General features: G+C 43.1%; 1 protein-coding gene and 1 long non-coding RNA gene across 12 annotated transcripts in view; one reads left to right on the forward strand and one right to left on the reverse strand.

The window, feature by feature from the left end:
- mast3a (microtubule associated serine/threonine kinase 3a) overlaps positions 1-17763 on the reverse strand; it is a 44324-nt gene that overhangs the window by 22582 nt on the left and 3979 nt on the right. For 5 of the 9 annotated variants that reach the window (XM_072699436.1, XM_072699435.1, XM_072699434.1 and 2 more), the window contains exon 1: positions 4181-4367. In XM_072699436.1, coding sequence (XP_072555537.1) covers positions 4181-4350 — 170 coding nt within the window. In that variant the 5' untranslated portion in view covers positions 4351-4367. Of the gene's footprint in view, positions 1-4180; positions 4368-12643; positions 13084-17102; positions 17135-17763 lie in introns of those variants that run through there. The other 4 variants (XM_023843710.2, XM_023843713.2, XM_023843715.2 and 1 more) reach the window with 4 other exon arrangements.
- On the forward strand, positions 17-10871 carry LOC111860232 (uncharacterized). Of its 3 annotated transcripts, none has more exons than XR_011982628.1 (4): positions 17-28; positions 6906-7556; positions 9518-9606; positions 9736-10871. It is a non-coding gene; the product is annotated as an uncharacterized lncRNA (long non-coding RNA). The 3 variants fall into 3 exon arrangements; XR_002841995.2 differs by lacking the exon at positions 17-28 and having other exon boundaries at positions 6381-7139; positions 7487-7556; XR_011982627.1 differs by lacking the exon at positions 17-28 and having other exon boundaries at positions 6381-7556.

Below are 17763 nucleotides of genomic sequence, written 5' to 3' on the forward strand. Positions count from 1 at the left end.
GACGATACCACCGAGACGGAGTACAGGGGTGAGTTCATTATCGCTCCCTGTCTACACGAAACTTAAAAAAAATCCAACCCGACATCGCCTCCTGTGAGGTCAAATATGCAGCTCGGTCTAAGACGCTTTCGTTATATATTTAGTTAATTTGTGTTCAGAAAAACAACTCAACTCGGTTTTTATATAGCAGTTTGCTTCGAATAGGAAGTTAGGTATGTAGTAACTTACGCCTATCTTATAACCGACCGCGTTTGATAAATATCTGCGGTCAACAAACTCAACACAACTTTCCAAAGAGGGATTTCCAAATTAAGGCTTTCGAAAACAGCAAGACCCTTGTTCTACAATGTTTCACATTGTTAATGTAAATTTGAATACCGCTTAATTGATAAACTTTTTAAAATACTAGAAGTACTACTTGGCGTTTATGGTTTGACAAATTGCACATTTAAAAATAACGATCTCGTTTAATTTCATAGCCACAGTTCAGTCCGGAGTGGCGTGTTACATAAAATAGCTCACTTTGATTTCGTAACTTAACATTTCAGCTCATTTTAAAGCAATTGGACACGAGGGGGCGCTCGCGGAATGTGGTTAATACGGGGGCGAATCCAACCGTGAAGTCGCTGCAATGTACCATCTTGCGTCTTTAACTTTTATAAACCACCTGACTTTATATATAGCTTTGCTGACGACTGCTGTTAATAAAGTAATTAATGAGATGAGTACGATTGTTTTAAATGCTCCTTCACTGCCAATTTGTAGAGACGTTATTCTCTGCAGGAGTAGTGGGAGCGTCGAAAGCTTGAAGCTATTCCAGCCAGCAGAGACCTGTACCTGGTTTAGTAGTATAAAAAATATACTGCTTCCCAATTTTATTAACGACGTGTACTGTTATACAATATGTGCAGCATGTATACTCAAGCAGTGAGCTACAGTGAAATAATAATGCGGATCCGTCCAACATAAAAAGTTACAAAATGAGTCACGCTCTGCAGTACGTATTTATGTAATATAAAATGATCAATGCTAAGGACATCGAGAAACATTTTGACTGAATAATATTTTAGGAAAGACTTCGTTAAGAATTGCTTTGCGACTGAAAAATACATTTTATGTGAATGGTTCAACATTACCAAGCAAATTCTTAAAATATCACTGCAGTGACCATATTATTTTAGTCATAATATTCTACTGCAGACGTCTCCCTTCTGCATAGTACAGTATAGTTTAACCAATAGGGAATAACCCAGGATGGGGCACCAACCCATTGCAGGGCACACTCACACACCATTCACGTGCACACCTACAGGCAAAATGGTAACTCCAATTAACCTTGGCATCGTTTTGGATAACACAGGGAGAACATGCAAACTCCACACACATGGAGCCAAACCTCTGGTCTCAGACTCAAACCTCTGGTCTCAGAGCTCTGGGGCTATCCACTGTGCCACCATGCCACCTCATTTGATATCAAATAAAGGTTACGTTGTATAGATTGCACTGGTTTCATATTAACCCACATGACCGTCAACATAGTCTAAATTTCTACTGAAACAAAACTCATAGATCCAATGCAGTGTTTTAGGAATATCCAGTATATACCAAACTGTATTACTGACAAGTGCTGACTTTGTATTAAACCATGCTGCTATCCTTGGAGTTGCCAAGCAACAATGCATTGGGAAGTTAAATATGATTGATTTTCCAGAACCACAAAAACAGTCGAGTTTGGATGCTATACTTAATATTCATTATAAGGTGCACAGCATAAAGTTATTTTGCAGTTGTTACACTATAAAATTTAATGGCTATTAACCCTGAATTTATATGTATATATTTAAAATTTTACATGGATTATCTTCTAAGTTACTATGTATTATTGGATGCTGATTGCATTACTCTAAAAAGTCTCCCAAGACTTAAGAGAGTGCAACACTTCCCTTTATAGCAGGGTTCTTCAACTCTGGACCTCGATTCCAAATCCAGGCCGTGTTTTCAGTTCTCCCAGGTAGTTGTTTAATAATCACTGATTCGGATTGGTCAGAGGCTTCACACCTGACTGACAGGTAAAGGAAGGCTGGAAAACCAGCAGTGCTCGGACCTCGAGGACCGTGAGTTGAATAACCCTGCTTTATAGTATTATAAATTGTATACATTATATGGAGAAAAGTATTGGGACACACCTCTTAATCACTGAATTCAGGTGTTTCATTCAGACCCATTGCTACAGGTGTATAAAATCAAGCACCTAGCCATGCAGTCAGGTATACAAACATCTGTGAAAGAATGGGTCATTCTGAAGAGCTCCGTGAATTCAAGCGTGGTACTGTCATAGGAAGCCACATAATTCAGTTAGTCATTGTCTTCCCTGCTAGTTATTCCATGGTCATCTGTAAGTGGTATTATTGCAAGGTGGATGTGTTTAGGAACGACATAAACTCAGCCATGAAGTCGCAGACCACATAAAGTAACACAGCGGGGTCGTCAAATGCTGAGGTGCATGGTGCTTAAAAGTTGCCAACGCTCTGTTGAACGCTGAAGCATTCCAAACTTCCTCTGTCATTAACTCCAGCTCAAAAAATGTGCACCAGGAGCTTCGTGGAATGGGCTTCTATGGCTGAGCAGCTGCATGCAAACCTCACATCACCAAGCTCAATGCAAAGCATCGGATGGAGTGGTGTAAATCACGCCACCACTATACTGTTGGGCAGTGGAAATGTGTTCTGTGAAGTGTGTGCCCTAAGTCTGGGGTACGTGCCGTAAGGGAGATACGTGTTGTAAGGTCAGGGTACGTGCCGTAAGTTCAGGAGGATGCCTACAGGTTCTTCGGATGTCCTGCCCACTCGCCCATTCGTCAACCGCTCCCTAGACTCCGCCTTCTGGACCTGGCCCCGCCTCCCTTGCCTTCGGAGCAGTTTCCGGTTCATTGGCTGAAGAGGCTGCAGCTTCGACACTTCGTCTACTCGCTGCTTGCTCTTAATTCGCTTTGCCTTTGGTTTGAATGCTCGTGTATGACTGCTTTTGTTCTTGATTTCCGATTTTCGCCTCGTCCCTTATTGTACCTTCGCCCTGGTTTTGACTGTCTGCTTGGTTTTGAACTTTCGGTCGTACTCCGACTTTGCCTCTCTGATCTCCCCTCTGGATACCTTTGCGTCGACTGTGTGTTTCGTGTTCCACTAGGTGTGTGTAAGGATTGTCTGCCTTTTTGTTTCTTCGTCAACGTGGGGATTACTGTTTGTTTGGTTAGGGAGTTAGGCTGAGGCATTGTTGTTTCATTTCACCTTTTTGTTGTGCTCACTTAGGATCAACTTAGCTTGTGGTTGTTTTCGGTAGATGTGTTTTTGTTTTTTTCTTCGGCCTTTGTCACTCCTGACGTTCGTTACACCTAGTGTTTGTAAAGTTTCTGTGAAAAACTATAAAAACTAAAGACTCCCTTTGTGTCCCGTGTTCCCTTCTCCTACTCGTCTTGTCCTTCCCAATACCACCTTCCCTTTCACTTTGTTAGGCTCCAACCCTAGACTGGAGCGTAACAAGTGACAAATCACACTTCTCTGTCTGGCAGTCTAATGGATGAGTCTGGCTTTTGGGTTTGCTGGAGGAGGGATAATGGTATGTGATTGCTTTTCAGGGGTTGGGCTGGGCCCCTTAGTTCCAGTGAAGGGAACTCTTAATGCATCAGCATACCAAGATATTTGGACTATTCTATGCTTCAAACTTTGTGCGAAGAGTTTGGGAAAGGTCTTTCTCTGTTCCAGCATGATTGTGGCTCAGTGCACAATGCAAGATCAATAAAGACCTACTGTAGATGGGTGAGTTTTGTGTGGAAGACTGGCCCACACGGAGCTCTGACCTCAACCCCATCAAACACTTTTGGGATGAACTAGAACAAATTGTGAGTCAGGCCTTCAGGTCCAACATCATTGCCTGACCTCACAAATGCTCTTCTGGATGAATGGGCAAAAATTCCCACAGACACTCTCCAAAATCTTGTGGATAGTCTTCCCAAAAGACTGGCAGCTGTTATAGCTGCGAAGGAGAGGAACAGCTCCATATTGATGCTTATGAGTCAGAATGGGATGTCATAAAAGTTACTGTAGGTGTAATGGCTTGGTGTCCCAATACTTTTGTCTGAAATTCCTTTGCCAGTAGCACTCATTGGGGAGTCTGCCCACCTTACCTCCAGGGGTGTAGGCTTTGTAATGGACTGCAGGGGCTGCACGGACTCAGCAGAGTTGGGCTTTGGCAAGTAGGTGACAAACTGTAAGGCAAGACACGTTCACATGCGTCAGTGCGTTTATCGTGCGTGCATGTGGTACCACCTCTCCGCTCCCTGCCCCGCTCGAACATGGTGCATCCCCGCTCGATCGTGGTGCATCCCCGCTCGATCGTGGTGCATCCCCGCTCGAACGTGGTGCATCCCCGCTCGAACATGGTGCATCCCCGCTCGATCATGGTGCATCCCCGCTCGAACATGGTGCATCCCCGCTCGAACATGGTGCATCCCCGCTCGATCATGGTGCATCCCCGCTCGAACATGGTGCATCCCCGCTCGAACATGGTGCATCTTTACACCCACCTTGTAGAGAAAGCCTCTGGTCCTCTGCTCTTTCACATAATAGCTTTGGAACTTGCAATTATGTAAATTACACGTTTCCACATTTAAGTCTCTGTTTATGCTTCAAACTACCATTACCATTTATTAAAAAGATGAAAGGAGCTGTATACAGATATATTGATGATGACGCAGGTTATCTAGGCAGTTCATGGTAGTTACCTTAAGATACAGTTAAACAACAGTTATTAACAACAACAAAAAAAACATGAAAAATGCAACTGTTTAAATGGCTACTGACTCACCAGGCCCTCTTGTAAAAATTTGATTGATTCGAAACATATATTTTCTGCATAGTTATTATATATAGATTATATATATATAGATATTGGTAACACTTTACTTGACAGGCCACAAATACTAAGTAATCACTCAGTTACCAATGAAGTACAAATCATGAACAAATAAAGTTACTACTTGACAAAAAGATGCATCACAATCCATTGATGAACAAGCGTAAGATCAGTATTTCACTTGTTTTAGTCATGACTTGTTCTTTCAGAAGTTCCTTAGTAGTTCCTTCTGTATTTACAAAGGTTTACAGAATTAACAGAAATAGTACAAATATACTAACTACTTGAGATACCACATGCTTCACACTTCATTAATGAAGAATTAACATGAGATCAGTATGTAAAGTTTTTGATTGATTTATTAATACATAAGTAATAGCATAATACTACATTACTTGTGCCCCATCAAGTAAAGTATTACCAAGATATTAGGATATATTCCCACTTCGGCTCACTTTATGCAGTCATACCTGCATTGTTTCTGATATGTGATGAGTGCATTAAGTCCGTATCCTGTGCTTTTCCCAAACAGTGACCTCCTTGGTATTGACCTGCCAGGTTTGCACTGCAGCCACCTACTTTTGGGGCTTTCTTTTCCTTCAGTCCCTTCTCCAGCAGCTGAAAAGCATGCTTGTTTGGGTATATGCTCGCAGCCACACTACCTGCAGTTCAGACTAGGTAATTCATTTGAAGCTAAGCAGGTTTGGGCTTGGATGGGAGACCAACTAGGAAAGCTGGGTTGCTGCTGGAGGAGGTGTTGGTGTGGCCAACAGGTTAGCCAATCCTGAGGTCTTTGTGGATCCCAATGCCCCAGTGCAGTGATGGGGACACTGCACTGTAAAAATGGTGCTGTCCTTTAGATGAGACATAAAACTGAGGTCCTGACTCTCTGAGGTCATAAAAGATCCCTGGGCATCTTTCAAAAGAGTAGGGGTGGAACCCCGATGTGCGGGCTAAAACTGCCCACTGTAGCCCTATCAAATCTGGCCTCCTAAGCATCCCCTGTATCTAACTGGTGAATTCTGTCCTGCCCCTTCACCACCTTAGCTACGGTGTGGTGGGGGTACTGGTGCACAATGGCTGCCGTCACATCATCTAGGTGGGTGCTACACAGTGGTGGTCGTTCAAATGGCTCCTCGATGGTTCCAGACCTATCTGATGGATCGGGTATCGGCCATACGTGACCGATTCATGTCCGATACTTACTCATTTAGTGTAACTGTGTAACTGACGTTGTTGCCAGTGGAAAAAAAATTGTGGGGCATTTTAAGCGTTTGCCACTTGCGTATACTTTCCTGGATGATATTCAAACTGAATTGCAAAATGCCTCAAAAACACTTGAAACAAGATGTACAAATAAGATCGAACAGTATGTTATGTGTGTCTCATTTGTATTTACTACTTTAAAATTATTAATAATGCATAAAATATAAATATATATTATACAATTATTATATTAAAATATTTAAGTAAAAATAGCTCTTGTATCAGAATCTGTATCAGTATTGGCAGTTGTGTATCAGAATCGGATTGAGACTGAAAAAATGTGGATCCGCCCATCCCTACTAACGATGTATATTTTTCTTCACAACTAACACTGTTGTACATTTATTACATGTGACAATGGTAACATTGTCATGCATTCCAGATAACTTGCTATACCTGTTGCATCAAAGCCAAGTCTGCCCCTAACAGTCTTCCCTTGGGGCACCTCAGGCCTGCCCACCAGCATGTGTTTAAGCAAGTGAGCAGCTGAAAACTGTATGCGCATGTTCAACGCGCTTTCAATAATGCGCTGTGGGGCACGATCAGAATGGCTTGTGCCGATAGCAGCCAATAAAACGTAACACTAATTGATTTGACATAGGTCAAGACGTTGTCATTGTCCTTTTCAACCAACAGCTAGCTGTTATGATAGCCACCACCAGCAGTGGCAGTAGCAATAAAATGTAGTGACGGTCAAATGAAGCTTCATGAACCGTTTGCTGTATTTTCAGATACCACTAGATGGCGCTGTTGGTTTGCTTTGGGGCATGCAGTAAGTCCTTTATTAAAGATCATATTTAGCAGCTTGCTATTGGAGCTTTGGTCTATACATCCAGCATGTCACATATGCTATAATATCTGATACACCTGGCAGTAAAAAATTGACAAAAAAAATTGATTGGTGATTGACAAGTTTGCCCAGATGAAAGATCGTTGTGCAAGTTTTCCAGCATTGAACGTCACTGGTGAGTCTATGTTGCATTATTGCCAGGTTGTTTTGAATATAAGTTAAAGTCCTTAAAGCAACGAGCATCCCCACTCTGAAATGTTGCTTTGAATGTGTTATAAGAGTGATCATTTAGTGCTTAATAAGTTTGGATTTGTAATTCAATGTGGTATAACAGGGTAATATACCAATTCTCTGAGCTCAAATGCAGTTATTGATAATGCCACTCATATCGCTGTCTCCAGTTCTGTTTACTTCTGCCCCTGTTATATTAGTGCATTCTTGTGATTTAACTGGTGAGGTGCATTACTATTAGGGTTCATTGAGCCAGTACATTGCATGTTAGTGTTTATTGTGCCCCACCAGGCTTTCTGTGCAAGAGACACCACTGATGGAGAGAGAAGTTGAACAGAGCCCCCAACCGCGCGGCCACTGAGTGAGTGATTTTTTTTTTCCAGCAGTGACAGGGGAACATAGCTGGGCCTGAAACTTTACCTACTGCTGGCTGATAAACATTATCAAGCGCTTTTCCACCGAAGTTCAGGAACTGTGACCTTTATGCCAAATAAACACGGGTGATGCAAAAAGCTCATAGCTTACGCTTCACACAGAGTTTCTTAGGAAACTACAACCCCACCCCAATAACAATGGAGGATAAGTCGTTTTGTTAGTTATTTGCTGTTTCGTGATCCCGTTCAAAACAGGACACACCCTTTTATTTATACAATCCATGAAATGTTTATAATTCAGTGTGAAATCTGTCCAGCAGATCCATCACTCGTTTTCCACAGAATAAAAAATGATGTAACGTTATTTCACCAATAAGCGCCACTGGATATTAGAGAAAAAATTATCGGTTATCGATCAAATTTTCCATTGCAGAAATATGGAGACGCAAGCAAAAAGCTATTCATTAATGCATTAAATGTAACTTAGGTACAAAAACAACTACATCTGCTCAACTTTTGCACGTTTACTTCTGTCTCCTTTCCCAGCACTTCTACGTAACTTCCAATTTAGCACAGGCGCATGCGGTCAACCAGTCAGCAAGCTTATCGGCATAAGACAATGATGCTATGCACGTGACATGAAAGAGGCTAGGCAGTAGCTAATTAATATGTGGGCTCACTGCCAACTGGACAGGGGTGTGAATTACTTGAAGTTACGGTAGATTACCCTCAGTGTTCAAATCCGTCAAAATGACAGATGGCATCAGATTTTTCTGTCATTGTTAAAGAATATTTGGTGAACACAACCTCTGAGTATTCCTGATCTTTTATCCTGTTCTCAATGGTATTTCTCTTCCTGTGGCTCCAGTGGTTTTGCTGAGTTCCACCACCTCATTTGCTATTGTCCCTGGTCCATTCTTCCTGCGTAATGATGCAGCACACAGCTGATGCTCCGTGCTTTTGCTGTGTCCCATGTTGAGTTATTCTCAGATCTTGTGTCTGCTTCATGTTTGCCAGCCTTCTAGCACTTCGTTAGACCGCATGCTGCCAGAAATCAGCAATCAGATCCCAAAGGCAAATGTAAGGCTTTGAACTGATCACTCACGTTAAGGACTCTCTTGTGTTATTGTTTCCAACAAATTCACCTGCCTAACAAGAAACAGTTGTGAAGCCCACTTCCCAATTATTTTGGTAACCTAAAAACACTAGATACACTTTCTGTCATTTTATTCCTTTTTTCTTTTTCTCTCTCGTATGTGTAAGATCGCTGACATTATTCTGAAAATGAAAATTATGTTCCATCCATGTTTCCTAGCCATAAAAGTCTTGTGAGTGGGGCCTCACACTTGCCAGTCAAAATATCAGGCCTGACATATTTAGCCTCTCCTTTAGTATGACTCTCATGTGTCAAAATATCGCAGTAGATAATCAAGATCAAGCTTCGATTCAGGGGAAATGCATCCCAACATAAATGCTCCACTGAATAAGAATTTCTGGAGCAAAAAAATTTTTGTCATGGAATTCTTCCCAGTTCCCTGGAATGAAAATTGCATATATGCTTAATATGAAAATTCTTGCTAAAGTATAATAGTAAGTTGTACATATTGTTGACCTATCCATACATGGACAAACGTGTCCATAACCAGACTCATTTCTGTCCCTGGCAAAATGTTATGATTGAGAGGAAAAAAACAATGTCAGTTACATTTTTAAATATCATGTCATGTAATAAAAATTGCATTTCAATTGAAATTTCCATCAGAATTTGTCATGGTGCTGACCCTTATGCTCGGGTCATGTTTACTGGGAGAGACAACAGCACACTTCATCATTTTATGGCTTGAATGATGGAGTGGTGAAGTGAATCAATATAAACAGCCACAACCACATAATTCCTCCCCCTCCCCCCCCCCCCCCCCGGAAAACTGACACTCCTCTATTATTGTAGGGGAACAGGGGAGTTACGAATGACCCTCCTGCTAAATACCACACATCAATGGCTGGCTGGGCTGCACTGGAAGGCCACACAGAAAAGAGGTTAAGATTAAATCACAGATCTGTGTAGCATTTGAATTCCTTCATGTCAATATTATTTTAACACTATGTTCCTCCTCGTGTTAAAAGTGTCAGGTCTAGTTGGATGACATGTGTGTGTTACTGATGCAGAAAGGAGAGCTCTGCTAATTACGCCTGGCACATTCTCATGCACTGCCAGCCTCCAAGCCTCTCTGCCAGCCTCCAAGCACCTCTGCCAGTCTCCAAGCCTCTCTGCCAGCCTCCAAGCCCCACTGCCAGTCTCCAAGCCCCACTGCCAGCCTCCAAGCCTCTCTGCCAGCCTCCAAGCCCCACTGCCAGTCTCCAAGCCCCACTGCCAGCCTCCAAGCCTCTCTGCCAGCCTCCAAGCACCTCTGCCAGCCTCCAAGCCTCTCTGCCAGCCTCCAAGCCTCTCTGCCAGCCTCCAAGCCCCACTGCCAGTCTCCAAGCCCCACTGCCAGTCTCCAAGCCCCACTGCCAGTCTCCAAGCCCCACTGCCAGCCTCCAAGCCTCTCTGCCAGCCTCCAAGCCCCACTGCCAGCCTCCAAGCCTCTCTGCCAGCCTCCAAGCCCCACTGCCAGCCTCCAAGCCCCACTGCCAGCCTCCAAGCCTCTCTGCCAGCCTCCAAGCCCCACTGCCAGTCTCCAAGCCCCACTGCCAGCCTCCAAGCCTCTCTGCCAGCCTCCAAGCCTCTCTGCCAGCCTCCAAGCCTCTCTGCCTGCCTCACAGAGCAGTCTGTGGTGTTCAGAACATCAGCGCGTCTTCGAGCGCCGCCTACGGCAGTGAGATGAAGGTGTTGTCATAGAAATGGAAGGAGCTGGCCAGAGCAGACTCATCTCAGAAAAACAGATCCCTGTATTCTGCAGTCTGAATTAACCCCTTCCAGTCCCTAACCTTTTCAGGGAAAATGTAGCCTGTTGTCTCTCCTGCCTGCCCTGCTGCTGTACCACTGTCCATCCTGCCACCAGAAACAGTGCCAACACCCGCCTGCCATCACCTGCCTGTCCTCTGCATTTAGACTCGAATCTTAAAATTTGAATTGTGTATCAGGATTTTCTCATCTTGCTCATTTGACTTCCTCTGCTGGCCCCTGGAGGATGGGCTCCCCCCTTGAGTCTGGTCCCTCCCAAGGTTTCTTCCTTCTAGAGAGTTTTTCCTTGCCAGTGTCGCCTATGGCTTACTCACTGGGGGCTTTGGGTGGGGATGCTGTAAAGCGCTTTGAGACAATGTGATATGAAAATGCACTACACAAATAAAACTGAATTACAATAAAATAATTAGCCTGTTTATTTAAATCTTGATTTTAAAAATATGGATATAATTTTTTTCACTTTTATGTTTCACTTTTTAATTGTGATAAATTGTGATACAGTTCTGGCATCCCATCCAGGGTGGCCCCGTTCAATATGCCTTGTGATCCAGGCTCAAGACTGAACTCCATCCTCTCCAGTATGGAAGGTGTCTGGATAGATGTAAATACAGCATAGTAATTTTAAGTATACGCTTACTAATTCCTCAGAGACACAAAAAAGCAGCAGCGAGGAGGACAGCGAGCTGAGTCACCAAAATTCAGTTTGGCGTGTTAATCATTACAAACATATACAGTACAACGGTACTCAGTGCCACATCACTGCAATTCTGAATTCAGCATCACAGCCAAAATAGCCATAATGTCATCATGTGTTTTTGTAACCAATGAACAATTTCATGAGTCAATTTGGTGAGGCATGTGAAATATATTTTTAAAACTGACTTGTAAAATACCTCATCCCTAAAGCGGAGACGGTCTCCTGGACACAGAAGGGTTACCTGTCCTAATTAATGGCTATCACAAATCAAAACACTCAACCTCAACTCAAATACACTGTCTACCGGAAAAGGAAGCCAATTTTGAGCAAAAAAAATGCAGTCTAGTTAAAGCTTTATACCTAGCAAGGTCATGAATATTAATTATTATCATTATAACCATAAAAGTCCCCTTAGTTGCAGATTATTCCTTCCCATATACAATCTGAGGCCAGTCTCTTCCTATGCTATCATATAGTAAATTGGTGTCACAAACTACAAGAGTCTGATAAATTCCAGTTGAAGTGACTGATGTTTTGAAACTAAAATGTTGGTTCACACATGTTCATAGTATCACCCAAACAGCTCCATCCAACGTATGTGGATACCAAATTTTGTGGTAATTAGTTTAACAGTATAGGAGAAGTTCATTTAGCTGCATTTTCTAATTGGTACTTTGAGCTTTATCAGCAATGATTCCGTAAGAACCCTCCATGGCATATTAAGGGAGCGTCAGTCACACACGAGCCTTACCATTAGGTCTGTGGTGTCACCAAGACCACCTTTAGTGTCAGAATAACCATCACAAAGAAAGACACAAAAACAAGATGGTCCCTGAACCTTTCCTGCTAGATATGACAGTAAGTGAGGGAAGATGGTCATCTACGCCGGTAAAGATCTCCTCACACCTGAGTAGTAGAACAGAGTATAAACGGCATACAGCAAAAAGTTATTTTCGTGTTGAACTGGTGACTAAACGGAGGTATGTAATAGCAACGTGATGCGTGCAGTTTACGGTGGGGACAGCCTAGGCAGAACGAGTGACACATGCGGCATGTAAAGGTACGCGGACGGTGGGCGGCAGCTATTTCAGAGGAAGCCGTGATTTCTGCCGGCTTCCTTCGCAGACAGCCGTGAGTCAGTGCGGCCCCATACGCGGACAGAAGCGCTCATCTCTTTGTGAAATACGCGGAACCTGCCGTGACTAATTGGCTAATTCAGTTTCCTATGGCATACTCGTATTAAAAACGCTGTGTTGTCAATTAGCATCCTACTGCCATTAAGTGAAATGTGCCTTTAATATTAATAGCATTATAAATGATGAATATATAATTCCCCACCCCTCCCAAAGCAAGGGGTAGCTACATACAATCAGCGGCCACGTCTGCACGACTCCTCGTCCTTTTTGTTACCAATTCATCATGCATCCCCTGTTTTCCCCTCCGAAAACACTGACGAAAACCGGCCAACTTACTCCAGAGTAAGGGATGGGATTTTGAGTTTCTCTCTCCTTGATTTCATCTTTGGCGAGGCAGTGCTCTCCTGGCCGGCAACCTTATTTAGTAAAGCGTACTCGCTCCTCGAGTATCTTCGAGCAACAGAGATAACAGTCGCTTGTCATCTTGGTTTAAAATCTTAAAACGAACAACAAGCCTCGGGCTTTTAGGTCTGGGGTATCGCCCCTCACCCCCAGCTCCGTGAACGCGCGCGAGCAGAAGTGCACGGCAGATGCGGGTATCTAACACGTTCGTATGAACAGCGAACTCAGAATGTTCGGATCGCTCCTGTTACGGGGGAGGGAGAAAAACAAATAGCAGGCGCACACATCGAGGATCCGCCGAGGCAAATTCACCGGCAGCGCGTAGTCATCACTCCCATGTGACTGTTTAGGAGGCGGCTGCAGATGTCGACCGAAGACATGCATCAGTTAAGCGAGACGCATAGGCAGTTTAATTACAACATAATTTCACTGATGGCTGAATCTACACGTGATGTCACGTCAGTGTTACATGTCACCTTCTCAACCGTGGTGAGATCTAACGAATGTGATTAGACCTTTTCTGGACAGTTCTTACTGGCTGAAGTGAAACTAATTAAAACACCACGGTAGACTTCCACTTAAGCTTGTTGTGCTGTTTCGTGACTTTTTCGTTGTTTGGCTGTAATCTCAAGGCAAATCCTTTAATGCTGAAATTTAATCTTTACCAACACAATGTAAATTCTGTAATTCTGTCACATATTCTGCGCCGAAATTCTAGCATAATTTCAGAGTAGTTTTGATCAATGTTTAAGTAGCAGCTCGCCCACCAGGGGGCGTAGTGCCGAATCAGTTTAGAATCCCAAACATTATAGTAAGTGGTGGATATTTCAGCTGTTAGAATGCACACCAAGGGCGATAATAGGATTTGACCCAGGTCCCTGAATAAATACGGGACGCCCCCCACAGCCCACCACCGGGTATCCCCACATTAAAAAGTCTGCCGGGCGTGTGGGGGAGGGGGTCCCACGATAAAAAATAATCCGAGTGGGAGATACGAAATATATTCGAAAATAAATTAAATGGTTAAACATGGATGGTTTTAGAATAATTGTTTTTAGGTGGGTTCAGACATTGGGGGGTGGCCCAATGGACCCTAGAACTGTCAATGATAAATACAGTTGTAACGTCAACTGGCAAATGTAATAGAGTCACCTAGAATTAAAATTACTTGCAGAAAAGTGAACTAGTGAACTTATGTATTTTTCTGTATGTAACTAAAGGACTAGGAAAACGATTATAAACAAATTGGGTCTAAGAATTTAAAATCTTTGACTTGGGAACTATGTCTTTCCTTTAAATGAATTAACATATGATACTATAATTATTATTACAGAAACAGTAATACAAATCTGTGTTTTTATTTCAGTAAAAAGCCCTTGAGTAAAATGTCAATATTCTGCGTGTAAGCAGAATTTTTGCCATAATGATAAGACACAACTGGTTGTTAAGGAGATTCATAGCCGCTTGCAGTGGTTGCTAAGAGGCACTGCACAGTGCAGCATCCAAAGCCTGCCTTGGATACCGGGACTTTGGAGAGACGTGTTCCTGAGTTCTCAGTGGGGCTAAGCTAAAAGCTGCACGTCTATGCACCTGTCTCAGGGATAAATGTATTTTTTTCCCATTTGTTCAAATGCATCAGGATACCACAACATATGTTCATGCTATGAATTAAAGCAACGATAAGGGGTACACAATCACACACAATTTAGAACTATCGCCTTTTAATTTGCGTACTTGTTTACATCATGTGTGCTGTCTTTTCACTTTGGTTCACAGTGTTTATACACCACAGGTTTGTGCCACTTTTCCATTTATTTCACACACTGCAGTTTTTTATTCATGAAAAGCATTAGAAAGTTGACTGAACAATTATGGATGATAAAAGGATAAAAATAACTAAAATAAAACAAGTTTCCTTTATAAGATGGAAAGACTCTGTAACAGTCTGGCATCCTATTAACTGGCAGTGTGGTGATAGCAATCAAATTCTAGGATGTTCTTTAACTTTAAATGCACTAGTTAACTTGTCCATCCCATGAAACAGAGAAGTATTTAATGTCCCTTGCAGAATGAATGCTTTGAATTTTCTCAGCTGTTATAACAGCCGACATCCTCACAAGCTCTGGGTGAGAGTGTGAGGCCAGTGTGGCCTTTTCAGCAACGACACAGCGAGTGATAAGGATATAGCAAAGGCGGCCTGGAGGCCTGGTGGCCTGGTGGCTTGTGGTATCGGCTCACACCTCCAGGTTTGGGGTGTCAATCTCGCCCTCGCTTTCCCAAGCAACATCTTAACTATGCCAACCGTAACCCTTACATTGGGTCCCACAATGTAATATATACAAAACCACACAGAAACACATGCACACACGCCTCCAGTGACACACAGAGACACACATGCACACACGCCTCCAGTGACACACAGAGACACACATGAACACACGCCTCCAGTGACACACAGAGACACACATGAACACACGCCTCCAGTGACACACAGAGACACACATGAACACATGCCTCCAGTGACACACAGAGACACACATGAACACACGCCTCCAGTGACACACAGAGACACACATGCACACATACCTCCAGTGACACACAGACACACACATGCACACACGCCTCCAGTGACACACAGAGACACACATGAACACACGCCTCCAGTGACACACAGAGACACACATGAACACACGCCTCCAGTGACACACAGAGACACACATGAACACACGCCTCCAGTGACACACAGAGACACACATGAACACACGCCTCCAGTGACACACAGAGACACACATGAACACACGCCTCCAGTGACACACAGAGACACACATGAACACATGCCTCCAGTGACACACAGAGACACACATGAACACACGCCTCCAGTGACACACAGAGACAAATACACACACACACACACACACATAAACACACACACACAGGTTTGTAATTATATCTTTGTGGGGACTCTCCATTCATTTCTCTGAGGAAAACTCTAATCCCAACATTACGGCCTTAACCCCTACCCAGTCCTAACCTTACTCATAAATAACCAAACAAAATACAAGATTTTTGGCATTTTTAGTTTTTTGATTGCATTCACAGATCTTTGTGAAATATGGTCCCTAAAACGTCAAAATAACAGGTTTTTGTCACATTGTGGGGTACGTTTGGTCCCCACAATGTAATTTAAACATAATCCAAACACACACATGCAGGGGTGGGAATACTGAACCCTGAAGGTCACAGAGTCACCCTGTACCCCTGTGCAGACATAATGTAAATATCATGTGTAAATATTACAGGCAATGGAAAATACAGACAGATCTGGAGTTAAGCCCTACTAGATATTGCCCTTCAACCATGACTTCATGTGACCTGCACCTCCAGAGACCTCTTTAATAGATTGGCCTGGCGATCTTCCTCGGTATCACAGCAATGACAGGAATACTGCAGATATCCCAGTAACCATGGTGACCTGAGAGATACTTATAATGACTATTTACAATGAAGGATCATGCTGTATTCATCCCCATCGGGAATCGTCTTTTCGTCTACCCCTCCAGGAGACACACAGATACAGCATTCCAAGGATTACAAGACTTTCTGTGAACACTGTACCATCAAAATCCAGGAGACCTCTATAGCGGGTGATCTTGAGAAAATGGCACAGTCCTACAACGCTGTGACTGGACATGCACCAGAGCAATCACAAACATGTGTTATGTCCACCATGACGATTTCAAGCTTAATCAATACCACAATCATAAAGCCATAATAAAAGAAAAGGCACTTCCAAAGATTTGGAATCACCAAAAGGTGATACACAGCCTAACAGGGACAACCAAAGTAGGATGTGGCAAGGAATGTTCCAGAAGCTGGGTGGTTTGGTCAGGGTCTAAGCAATGATCTTCGAGTAATCAAACTAGCATCAGTGTATTACCACCAGAGAAGAAAGGCTGCAAAACCGGGAGCAGGTGACCATTCAGGGCAGCACCCTCGCCAACAAGCAGGCTCAGGCCAAGTGCTCTGCTCCATGCAAGACAACCTGACTTAAGTATCTAGGTTTGTGACAGTCATGACTATCGCCAGTAAAAAACAGCCTTAAATCATGAACTTCCAGACACTGGTGATGATAATGCTGCTATTTGTCTGGTGTGGATTTTGACTGCGAACATGAATTAGTCCTTGAAAAACCAACCAGTGCGTCTGCTGCACCCCAAACGTGCCAAACTCTGAGTAAAACTTCATTTTAAATCCCTTCTGCCCCGATTTGAATTCTTCATAAATCCTGCATCAGCACCAGAACTCCAGCTACAGTCAAGTTGAGTGGTCTGAGGGCAGGTTGAAGCGTCTCTCAATGGAGCCAAATGCAGCAAATATCTCCTCCATTACTTACACATTGCCTCTTCGTGGAAGACTCAACTCCTTCTGGAATAAAAAGGAAACATTATCCACATTAATACTGTCATAAATCATAATATTATACATTCTGTACATGTATGTGTGTCTGTGTGTGTGTCTGTGCGTGTGTGTGTGTCTGTATCTCATTGTGTGTGTGTCTGTACCTCGGTGTGTGTGTGTGTCTGTATCTCGGTGAGTGTGTGTGTCTATATCTTGGTGTGTGTGTCTGTATCTCAGTGTGTGTGTGTCTATATCTCGGTGTGTGTGTGTGTCTATATCTTGGTGTGTGTGTCTGTATCTCAGTGTGTGTGTGTCTGTATCTCGGTGTGTGTGTGTCTGTGTGTATGCGGCTTATATCCTGAATAAATACACCCACAGCTAATTGAGAAATCCTGCTTCGTGGAACACCCACCAGGTTCCGGAACCCATCTGCATAATTTTATGCACTGTGCTGCATATGATTGGCTGATTAAACAATTGCTTCAATGAACAGCTGAACAGGTGTACCCAATAAAGTGACAAGTGAGTGTATATTCTAAATTATAAACCATGTAAAATAATCTGCAATGTTTAAAGGTTGGGGATTGTATTGTACAACCAATACCTAAAGTATCCAGCAGATGGCAATAAAGTCATAAAAGTGAAACAAAGCACAT

The sequence above is a fragment of the Paramormyrops kingsleyae genome, chromosome 15 (assembly GCF_048594095.1).
Source record: "Paramormyrops kingsleyae isolate MSU_618 chromosome 15, PKINGS_0.4, whole genome shotgun sequence".
NCBI lineage: Eukaryota > Metazoa > Chordata > Actinopteri > Osteoglossiformes > Mormyridae > Paramormyrops > Paramormyrops kingsleyae.